Here is a 12,546-nt window from a genome sequence, read left to right as displayed (position 1 = left end):
CCCTATGTTCCAAAATAGAGGCTGAAAACTCAAAAGGACAAAACAGAGCAAACTGCTTGTAGTCTGCCCAGCCTTTCTGTTTTCTTGCCCTCTCTTGCAGCCTCAAAGGATCACCAGACAGCTTGTCAAAAAATGCAGATTGGTTTAAATATATTCTTTAACTTCCATGTTTTTTACAACTTAATTTTCAAAGATTTAATACTGACAATATAACATTTTGATTCTTTATCCCTTACTAACAGCATCCACACCAAAAGAGTGATGTCATTATGACTTGGTATCACATAAGTACAGTGCGTTTGTTTATCAAAGAAGATCACATTTTCCATTTTCTGAATGACTGGTGAGTGGTAAGGGCCAGTCAAGCTAAGAATTGTCCAGTTCCACTCAGCAGCACTGAGCACTTCTCAGTGCATACCTGTTATTTAACAGCTTCTTTTTTAGTGAACCATGCAACACTGAAGTGTCTCATTCAAAAAGTATGTCTGTATCAGCAAACACAGATTGCCTTTACCCAACATCACAAAAGAATAGAGCGGCCTATCCTGTATTGTGCTGGTGGAAAACAGATATATGCCTAAGGTTCGGCAAGGCAAGGAGGAAAACTACATTCACCCAGTTATAATTTTTTATTTTTTTAATCACAGAATGTCTGCATTTACGACGATTAAAAAGAAGGGACAGGTAGTGACACAACAAGGCCAATTTGTTTTGTCCTCTGGACACCCACTTTCTACAATTTTCAAAACAAAGAATGGCTGTTTTGTGTGTGTGTTAATATGGGCTTACAGAGTTTCAAATGGGTGAAATTTCACACCTGTGCTTTCCAGAATTAAGGCTCAGTGCCTAGAAACGATGTAATATCTTAAGTTTCCCACAGGTAGAAATTAATGGACCACACAAACACTTAAATGAGTTACTGCACTCCCGCATATACCTCAGTCTCAAGGTACACAACAGTAAACAGTTTGATATACCTACTACAGTAAAGAAACCATTTTACTTTGAATTCAAGTCCACATCAATGGATTCTAGTTAAATAATTTTACTAAATTAGACGTATTTAGAAATGGTACTCATGCAAAAGCGTATAATGGCTTTCAAAGATCAAATTAAGTTGTGCAGAGGGGGGTACCCTCAAGCTGATGATTAGACAAGGGACAAGAAACTGACTTCAGGCAAATATGAACAGAAAAAGCACACACACGCTTATGTGCACACAAATACAACCACACACGCAGCCAATTAACACAAGCATGTGTCTTTGGGGAATTATATTTCAATTAGCTTTAGTTTTCCTGTGAAAGCTAAAACATGTGAATACTTGTGTATTTGTGAATGCAATAAATCCCGTTTTTCAATTAGTGCAGTGCTATAACTCCGCATTTGTTACTGTATAACTGCAAGTTAAGCAGTTAACAACCAAATCAATAGTTTGGATGATATAAAGAGCTGTAACACTGCAATGAAGCAAAACCTAAATATGTTAGTCAACCTTAGTACATGCAGATGTATTGAAAAAGTGATTTAAGCTAAAGTATAGTGGTGAGACAAAAAATAAGATTCATTTTAACAAAGGATCTACTTCAATAGATGCCTTCACCTTATCTGCATTGTTGTAGATGTTGTTTAAGACTGGATTAGACTATTGTATTTCTTTTAATCATAATCCATAGATTCTCTACAGGGTTTCAGTCTCTGAATCTGCTCCAAATTATTGAATAGGTATTGTTTCCTCTCAAAACTACATTTATCCGTGTTGCTTGTGTGTGTTTTTCTACCACAGTTTTCCAGTTCCACTTTTCATTATTATGCTTGTACAGAGCACAGTGTCAACCGTCAGTTTCTTTTGTAATGATCTTTTGTGGAGGGTGTGGATGACTGTCTGCTGGACAGCTGTCAAGTCTGCAGTCTTTTACACGAGTGTGTCGGTCATAAGACATTTATGAGGGTTTTTTTTCTTCTGTGAAACTCAGTTTGGTGATTTAATAAATATAAAATCAGTGTAATTTTCTTCTCCTTCTTCAACCTTTATTTAACCAGGGTAAAACTCCTTGAGATCAAAGATCCATTGTATAAGTGTCCTAATTATTAATCAAAATTAATAATAAAAACACTCTTAAATTATAATACTGTTGTGTGTAATGAATGTAGATGATAGGCTTTACTTTTATATTGAGTAACAAATTGACTTCCGAATAACAAATTTACTGAAAGTCTTATTCATCGAAATTCTATTTATCGAGATAGATCTTTCAAGGCGCACCTAATCTAATTTGTGTGGGATTTGGCTTAACAATTAAGTGTGAGAAACACTGACAACAAAAGAAGACAAAACATTCTGCATGTGAAATGCTTTCTAAGAATTTACAAGATTTTCTCTGTGTATGCATCAATTTGCAAATCAACTTTTTTGTTGTTTTTCTTGATGCATCATGGTATTTGTTAATTAGCTTACAGTCAAAAAAAATGAAACTATAGTGCATAAATAAACAGTTATTTATATGTTTTATATAGCGAATGTTTGCCTGTGGACTATTGAGAAAAGATACAATTGATCTATCTGGGTCAACAAAACACCAACAAAAACATAAAACAGTTTTTCTCTGCAGTTTCTGGCTAGTTTGTTCAACTGTCAGCATATTTCTTCTCCTTTTTACTGTAGCAACAAACAAAATGCGGTTCTGTGTACAGGAACAGCTATGTACATTATACAGACGCACATCATTTTGAATGAATTCATTTCTATCAAGCAGAGACGCAAAGTCCCCAAACAATAACAGAGCTGGGGCTAAGGACCAGAGCAGGTAAAGTCACTGCTGTCCATATCTTTATTTCTGCTGGAAAAAAAATGATTGAACATGTACGGCCAAGTCTCCAAAGTCCAGCCTCAGGGAGCTGTATGAAAAGAAGCCTTGAGATGAAAACGCGTAGGCCATAAAAAGAACTTTGTCTGGGCAAGAGGCTGTTAAGACAAGGAACCTGGAAAATAAATTAGCTCCACTTAATAGGACATCAAATCAACCTACTTCTGATTATGAACTATTTCTACAGTGTTTATATATGAATGTAATTATATCTTTTTTCGGTTTCTTCGCTCCCTCTATTGCAAATTCAAACAATTTTCCCTCTCAGTGTTGAAGGAATACAGCCTTGTGTTTACAAAGAGTTTTAATCCAAACCTTGATTGTGTTTGTGTCTTTTTCTCAAAGAGTGTTTGAGATTAGTGACACATGGCTTGTCAAAGACTGGAGTTTAAGATTAGCCAGTCTAATCCTTTTGGAATTCAATACTAATGCAGACATCACATATGCATGCATCTGTGCACACAGGCACACTCACACCACACATAGGGACATAACCAAATGTTCTGGCACCCTTGGTTGAATGCAAGTATAAAAGGATCCCAGGTTGTACACAGTGAAATACAAAACTATTTTCTCTCAAAAAGCTTCCTCAGTTGAATGTAAGTTGTTCTGCACAGCCTTTAGGTAAAAAGTAAAAAATATTTGCTAAATTTGACTATGCCATGCAATAATTAAGCTTCCAGATAACTTTTATTCAGGCCTTTTTGCTTTATCTACTAATTTGGATTAGGCATACTCCAGTTACATGTGTCAAGATATACCAAGCAGAATACTAGACTTTACAAGGTAAGCCCAATAGTTGTCTATATTGTTTTAAATAAAAGAAGTGAATTAGATCATAAAACATATCTGAAGATTCTCAGTTTTTCAGGTTTTTTATATTCAGGAAGGATTCAAGGAAATCATTTTGTTTTAAACTTTAATATAGAAATCTCCCTCTCCATTATTTTCTTATGAAACTTGCGCGATGAGGCAACTGTCACTTGTCCTCATCCAGCCAAGCGACCTGTGTAATTCGTGCCTGTGAAATTTAGAGCGTGTACACATAGATGTGCATGGTCGCAACTACATATTATTCAGGTGGATGCGAAAACATAAATCACCCCCCTCCTCTCCCCCCCCCGAACGAAGGTACGTCAGGGTGAAGGAGCGTAGAAAACATACGCTCGCTCTTTTACAAGATGTGGTAGGAATTATTAGCCACAGTTGGTTGTCTTGCAGCCAGGTCCTGGGTTTGATTCCCGGCCTGTGGTCTTTCTACATGGAGTTTGCATGCTTTGCATGGGCATGCGTGGGTTCTCTCTATGCACCCTGCAAGGATAAGTGTGTTGGATGGATGGACATCAAACTATTGAGAGTCTGCAATAAACTTCTATGCTTGTCAGTGAAGAGCACATCACCTAAAATATTGCACACTGCTCTATAGGTACATGTAAAAAGTGCCATTATCATTCATCATTCTGTTATGTTAGTTGAGCTTGTGCATCTCTTTCACCTGCTGGGTGTCTACTAAGGGTGTAAACATGCAGTCTGTTGATGACGCTGGTGCAGTAGAATCCACCTGTGGGCTTATGTTCTCACCGTTCTCTGTGGGAGGCCCATTTGATCTCTGCCTCTTGCTCTGGGCTGACTAAATAACACTGTGCCTTAAAAAAAAATATAACACACACACTTGGTGCCAAAATAAAAAAAAATTGACATTTATTCAACCTGAATCTTCTTCAAAAAGAAATATGCTTGACATGTTGTGTGATCGTAACCAGTAGGAAGCCATTAGCTCAAGGCACCAACAGTGTATTATTCTATAATGGAATGCTGTTTAGGATAAAATAACACTCTTTTCTTGAATTTATGCCTGACAAGACAATTTTAGTGATTTGTACACTTGACATTTGCAAGAAAAACAAAACATAATTCATCCTTGACCATGTATTTGTTTGAGGAGATGTGGTAAAAGTTAGCAGTGCTCCTTTCAGTCCAAAAGAATAATTTATGTAACGCTGAAGGGATGCATTTGTGTTCAAACAATAGTACAACCTGGGAACCTCAAGGTTATGTATGAATCCTCAGCTACTAAAACTTGGTAGAACCATGTCCTCAGCAACTATGTACGTTCATAGAGTCAGGATGACTCTTGAGTCATCTGTAGACCCTGAGCCAAATTTGACTCATTTACACAGATAATTCAGATTTGGAATTGTTCTCTTTACTTTTCACAAAAAAAATAAATAAAATACAATAACTACAACTTCTTTTCTAGAGAGAAAAAGACTCACAGTGGCTACTTTAATTACCAGTGAGGCGTTTAACATGAAAGCAGAAGAAGATACAGAGGTATAAGAAGCTACATGCCGAGGCCGATCGAAATGTTTGCCGTTCCACTCAGTTTGCAAGAGATTTTAAGCAAACAACAAAAAAGACTGAATGTCTTACAGTGAGCTTGCTCTGTTTAGGCTGCTGGTTGCTTTTCAATTCTGTCCATCAGGGAGCATTCCAGGCAACACGTGTACATTGACCTCATATGGATGGATCTGTACTTGATGGGTGTGGTTTCACTGTTGGCTTTTTGTATGTTACTGCTTTGGTTAACATGAAGCAGCCTGTATTTGGAAAAAACTGGAGACCTATATAGGTATTTGTTGTAAATATTGAAAGTATCAGTAAAAAACTGTGATGCATCTAGAAGCATTAAGCGTCACTTTTTAACACAGAATTGGTCTGAATCAAATATTTATACAAAATTACAATGGGGTATTGTGTAAAACATAGAAAATCCCTTCTGGAGCCCATTTGTTTTCCATTGGTCCAACGCTTACAGCCCCTATATATAAGCGTTGGCTATAGCTGTGTTGTGGTTTATAGGTAATTTCAGGATTAATGTAAGAGATATTTTAGCAATTCTAGAATGTATAACATTGTTAATAGTAAATATGAAATGCTAAGGATGACTTAAAATGTCAACACTATGATTAATTTAAATTTTAAAATCAAAAGTAATTACTTGTCTTTGAGGATAAATAAAGTGATGATTCTTTTCTATTCAAAATCCATTTTTTACAGAGTTAATTCTGTCAACATTTATATCTGGTAAGTACTTATCATCAAAATATGAAATACTGGTGTTAGACAACATTTTTATAATTCTAATAATCAATTTAATGGGTTGTTTTAGCAGGAACAATGTATTAAGTAATGCTTTTCTTATTTAAATAAAGCAGATTGGGCTATTATGGACAGCTATAATAAGATTCTGCCCTGGGCAGTTATCCATGTTACCCATATCAGAAACCACCACTGACTGACTTGCTTTTAGTCCAAAATGCTTCATTTCAGTTTTTCAGATGCATAAATGCTTAAAACATTCCCACAGCCTTGTTTTATAATTGAACTTCTACCTTCTAAACCAAAAAGTCTATACAGAGGAAAAGAGTCTTAACCCATCATAATTGTGCATTTGGTAGCAAATCTGCCCAGCTGGACCAGCTACCTTGTGCATAAAGCAACAATGCTGCTATCATTTTTTTTCTTTTTAGAGCCATTCTGCTTTGACACGAGGAGCATGTAAGCTTTGGATCCGACCACATTTCCCTCAAGCCTCCTGCTCCTCCTCCTTTCTGTTTTAACTTTTTTTTAACACCTGGACTAACAAAAGACTGGCTTTGATCATGGGAAATCCCTTGGCAGAGTTGCAGTGAACCCACGGTGGAACTCCACCTGTGTATGTCTGTGTGATGCACACGGAGCCAGCTGAGTCCCAGTACAGCAAAGCTTTGTGGTGCATGTATAAGGTGCAGGACACACATGTGTGTCTATGAAAACGGACAGATGCAAAAAGAGAGAGGGAAATTGCAAGTAAGCAAGAAAGAGGGAACATCTTGTTTCTCCTGTGTAATCAGTAGCTCTGCAAACATTCACACACACACACACACACACAAGGCCGCTTGTTATCAGTAGCTTTCCCACGCTGCTGTGCTACAAAGCTCCACACCAGGATGGGAGGATGAAGCGAGGGAGGAATGGACGGAAGTACAGAGGGATGGAGGGTCAGCCTTCACCAGCTTAGTCTCACTGCAGGGATAAACACATCCCTCAGCGGGAGTTTGTATTTAGGCTAGCAAGATCAGAGTTCAGAACGACCGACTGCCAAGCAGGCAAAGCGACAGAAAACAGACAGAGCAGCGGCGATAAACAAGCATCCATAGAGCAAACAAGCAGTGCACATCCTTCGCTCTGACACACACACACACACCAAACACTCTAGTTGAGAAGACTGTACATTCCTCCTCCACACCTCTGCTCCCACATTACGCTTCTATCAACTCCTCTATTCCTGAACATTTCCCTACTTCTTTCTTCGTGTCTTTCTGCCTCCACCTCCCCTTGCTCGCTGCTCAGCCCTGAGCTCTTACGTAAGAAGTCCATTTGCATAACAGGCTGTTTTCTCTGGCTACGGCATGGGCACACGAGACACACTGGATAATATGTTAACAACTCGAGCTGTTGGTAAACAACGACCTCCATCACAACAGCTCACATTGGCGCTATATAGCAGTGCAGGTCTGTTCTACGACAGAGATTTAGTGCCTTTGGATCTCTCAACGCCAGCTGGCTCAAGGCCAAACGGGCTGAAACAGCTGTCATTTACAGAGTGCGAGGATAGGCCATGTCTTTTCCTTGATAGACCTCATTCGGAAGGAGGCTGACCTACCTGCTGTGTTGAACCTGTGCAATAATAGGTCTTGCACCAAGAGATGACTGTTCAAATCAGGCAGCCTGGTATTATCCTCTTCAGGGTAAAGACAAGAGAGGCAGAGAGACCAGCGTGATTTTGTGTGTGTTGTTATGTCTTCAATGCGGCCTCTTCAAACATAAGCTATACAAACAGAGTGCACATTTGAAGGAATGTTCGCATACATGCAGAAAATTATACACACCCACGCACTTCTAACAAGTGTGTAAAGAGAGTAAAAATGAGAAGACAGGCTTGTGAACATCAATAAATACTGCGGTGGAAGCTGTTAGATACACCCTAAGATACCTAATTACATACCAATTCATTAAGTCAAGAATGGCCTCAATCATGTCGGGTTATTAAAGAAGGGGGATGATCTTTTGTCTCTTTTACACACAAACACACACATACACTTCAAAGCGGCTACAACAAATGATCAAGAGAATCAAGCACCGATGATCTCTCATATGGAGCTTCCCTTTTCTCCCATGCAGAACAGTGGTTGAAGTCAAGACGAAGATAATTATGCCTTTCATGTTACTAAATTCATTATACAATTACTTAAATACTCAGCATGTTGATATGATTTTGGAGTAAGCAGGACATAATCTTAGGATATTATAACCCATCATGTTACTAGGATCCATCTACTTATTCGAAGTCAAGTTGTGAAGATAACAAGTCCAAGATCGAAAATCAGACACCTTTCTCCCCATCCATATTCCCCAGCTCATTTTCCAATAGACTGCTATGAAGATTTAAAATGTATTACATGTTTCAATTACTTGTTGCTTGCCAACTACAGTTTTAAAACATGGTTACCTTAATAAGGCTGGTGAAGGAGCCTTCTCTGTGTTTCTAGCAAATGGAAATAATTCACATTAGCAAAATGTATACCTCTTGTAAGCAAGAAAACAGTGTAGCCGACTTTTTTTTTAGCCAGCTGACCAACAGTCCACAGAATATGTTGCGGGGAGGGAGCCTTGTGTTACTCTATGCTCCACATGACTAAAGAAAACTTTGATTACGCCGGCAATTTCTCTGGCATCTCATGCTTTGCATAGCTGTTCGTCCATGACAGGAACCAAACTTTAATTGTTTGGTGGACAATTTGAAAGCAGACCTCCCTATGCTTCTATGTCTTCATATTTGGATACCTTTGTGTGGCTAGAATCCTTTATATAAAAAATAATTCTAACACTGTTGTTTGGTACACCATATTCTGGAACTCTGTGCTCCCTCTTCAACACTTTCAGGCCACCCAGCACTAACTTAAGGATAAAATATGGACTGTTTTAAGGCATAGCAGTGCAAAAATGTAAGTTTGTGTTCACAAACTTGTAATTTGTTATCCTGTCAACCACTTATAGAGAATCAACATATATTCCTGTGAAGACCCAACAATAACATACACACTTTTTCATTCACATCCTTCAGTCTCTATTTAATCTAATCAATCACTGTTTCAGTGTGACAATAAAAGGCATTGAGCCATTTCACGAACAGCTATGCAAAGTTAATAAGTTAATTGTGCAGATCAGTAACAGTGACCTTGTCCCCCCTGATTTCATGCCCCTAGCCCTGCCCTCACCCCTCCTGTTTACAGTTAGATCACCTGCTGTTCTAAAAGCTGAGAGCTGTTTATAGGAAGATTTATTGAAACCAGGATATGGGAGTTCAGAATGTCACAATATCAGCAAATCCTTCTTAAATCCCTTTCCATCTTTAAGTCTTATATGCTCTCAAACACAGCAAACAGTAGCGCAGCATGTTTAATAAGACCTAAGTGATGCTCAGTCTGAGAGGCATATTTATTATCAGTTCTATTGGATAGAGTGAAAAGGGAGCAGTCTCATGGAACTGAGTTTAGTATGTCTCTGTGTTAGTTTGCTGTCAGCGCTTCCCAAGAAGGAAATAACATAAATCTCACTCATGAATAAGAATATATTTCAAAGGTAGCTTCTTCCTTAATCCAGGAATCCAAGCAGATAAGAGCGCGTAAAAAGGCTCCCAGTGACTCCGGGGCTCATCTAAGAGCAGCAAGTCAAAAACACCCGCGGGGTTGGAGATTTTCATTGTGAGGTGTGTCTGTTTTCATTACCAGCTTTGCACACAGGACACAACAGGATACCGTAGGCGCATAAAACGCCCTGTCCGGCACGTCAGTTTCCAGGGGTTCTCGTTTCTTCAATTATGCACGCATCAACATCCCCGAATATGAGCGGACTTCAAAACGCGACGGGACATAAGCTGTCCTCTGGCTGTGCTGCATCTCTAACGTCTACAGACAGCACGCACAGACACACGTGTGTGTTTTCAATGAAGGAAAAAGGAGGGGGGGCCGGGGGGGAAACAACACAGTGCGTTCATGTGCACGCGCAGCACGTCCACGCGCGTGGGAAACAGTGTAGGCTCATCACCGGTCTGCCAGAACCCGCGTGTGGCAGCGCGTTTTGCCCCCTCTTTATCCTCCTATCACAGTTGGCCCAAAGCAAACACACACACACACACACACACACACATGAAAACCTGATGCGCACATACACTCCACGCACTCGCCACGCGTCCCAGACTCACCTTTCAGTAGAATCCCATAAATAGTGTAGAGAGTGAAAATCAAATTACTCTTGAGGTTCATCCTGCCCGTTTCTTTGTTGCTCCCGTCTTCCGCGCTTAATTTCTCCGCTCCGTCTCCCTCCTGGACCTCTAACCGAGACCGGACGGCTTCCTCAGCTTATCCAGGTGGACCTGCAGCAGCGTGGCTTTTGTGTGTGTCTGGGAAACGGGGTTAACGCAGCCCAGTCTACAATCCCTAGGCTGTTTTGCTTGTGATATAAATTCTCGCTCCTCTAAAAGAAAATAAAAAAATTAAAAAAAAAGCACTAATGTGGATGTTGTCGGGGATGCACTACTGATGAGTGCGCTCAGTAAGAGGAACTCTGAAATAAATGTTTTTTTTAAAAAAAAAAAAGAGCGTTAGACCGCAAGCGCTGATAAGAAAGCTCCACTGGTAGCAGGATACACGTTACCGTTCCCCTACATTTGTCTGCACTGGTCTTGGTCTGCCGTGGCGCACGGTCCACAGTGCTTGGAGCACGAGTGGATTGTTTGAGTTCCGCCCACACTCCCTTGACTGACGTGAAAAATAAACCAATGGGGATGGGGATTAGGCAGGAGTTGGTGGAGGGTAGGTGGAAATGGAGGAGCGGCTCAATTCAGACGCTGTAAAAGATATCAGTTTGCAAACAAACAAAAAAAAAATATTAAAAAAGAAAAGAGTTTTAGTTAAACTTTAAAATAGATAAATGAAAAAAAAAGTTTCTTTGATTTTCGAGAATAAAATGTCACGAGTCCACGTCTCCACTGAATTCGAATATCGATTCAGCATGTGTAAAACAATCACGTAATTATCTGTATCAAACCTTAAAATACTTACAGTCGACTACATAATAATAATAATAATAATAATAATAATAATAATAATAATAATAATAATAATAATAATAATAATAATTCACAGGTAACTTTTACAAACAAAACGTTCCACTGCATGTCCTTTTGTCATTTATTTATTAAATAACTTCTCATTCATAGAAAAAGGTGGATCATCTTTTACAGTGTTCTCACCCTTTACAATGGGATCAGAATTCAAAACAGAAAGCATGCAGATATGCTTCCAGGAGTGAGAAAGCACTAAACCATACTGTGTTAATTGAGTTTGTTTCTATGTTTCGCATTTAAATGTTTTTCATAAATTGTAAGAGAACATTAATTATAAACTTCAAAAATCTTATATAGACCTAGATAAATTTCACATTATTTCTTTTTATTGAACATTCTAGTCCCTGCTTTGGCCAGTTGTTGGGAATATGGCTGATTTCAATCACTGATCAAACCCAATTAAACCTGAGCAAATTAATGCTGCAGTCATCCTAATAGCTTGACAAAGCATAGTGATGAAGTAACACAGCTTAGTTTCCTTTTACTATGTCTCAAAAATTATTTTAAATCATTCCTCTTTAAAGCAGGAACAAAACATCACTAATCCAAGAAAAAACTGGTGCAGCGTGGGTATGAAATGTAAAGAGCACAACCAAAACTGCATGTACTGAAAATACTTAAACTTACCGTAAAAATTTAACAGTATTGTTTACTGTAATTTCACCTACTGTCGGAAAAACCCTACTAGAAATGAATTTTGATTATCCTAAATAATCTAAACTAATTTTTATTTATTGCATGTTATGGACTACTTTTTGATTTAAAATATCAGTGCTTTCTTCACCCTTTTTCCAAAGTACTGAACAATTTCCTGTTTTCATTTTACTGCCACATTTAAATTTGAATAAATATTACAGTCTTGGGATGTGGACGCGAGATATTCTGCTTTTGCAAATGATATTTAAGATTTCCTAGCTTAACCTCTGCAGCTTAAGCAAGAGCTTAACCTGCCCTGATGTTGACTCACACCTCGTTAATCAGAAAGAACGAAAAACTTTTGAAAGTTTTATGAAACAAACTTCCAATTTTTTTGCCACAATGGGTGTAGGGGCAATTTTCTTAGAATATACAGTGTACCATTTGTCTACACTGGAGATGCAAGTAAGAAGAAGGAGACTTATATGAGTGTTTTTGTATTCAATATTTACATTTTTAATATAAAAAGTGCACAAACAACATCAAAGTTTATAGATAGTAAAGAAGAGAATCAACGTTTGGATGGAGTGAGAACATGAACAAGCAGACAGCAGAATATATATAGCGTATCCGGAATATATGAATATAACTAAAACTGTCTACTCATGAGGTAATGTTGGTGGGAAGTCGAAGACAAACAGAAAGCAAATCAGACTAGAATACATGAAAGTATGGCACTACAGAACAAGAGACGAGATTAATGTTGTTTGTCTCTCCCAGAGCACTTTTCCTTCACCTTGATGGAAAACA

The 12,546-nt window shown here is 38.4% G+C and overlaps 1 protein-coding gene across 3 annotated transcripts in view; it reads right to left on the bottom strand.

Moving 5' to 3' along the window:
* The window catches only part of cadm2a (cell adhesion molecule 2a), a 224,450-nt gene extending 213,746 nt beyond the window's left edge, over positions 1–10,704 (bottom strand). For 2 of the 3 annotated variants that reach the window (XM_008427171.3, XM_008427172.3), the window contains exon 1: positions 10,177–10,704. In XM_008427171.3, coding sequence (XP_008425393.1) covers positions 10,177–10,237 — 61 coding nt within the window. In that variant the 5' untranslated portion in view covers positions 10,238–10,704. The remainder of the gene's footprint in view (positions 1–10,176) is intronic. The other variant, XM_081615347.1, reaches the window with a different exon arrangement.
* Positions 10,705–12,546: the final 1,842 nt, after the last annotated feature.

The sequence above is a fragment of the Poecilia reticulata genome, chromosome 14 (assembly GCF_904066995.2).
Source record: "Poecilia reticulata chromosome 14, P_reticulata-male-v2, whole genome shotgun sequence".
NCBI classification, from domain to species: Eukaryota; Metazoa; Chordata; class Actinopteri; order Cyprinodontiformes; family Poeciliidae; genus Poecilia; species Poecilia reticulata.
The sequence above is the reverse complement of the archived record's forward strand: the minus strand, read 5'-3'. Positions and strand labels throughout refer to the sequence as shown.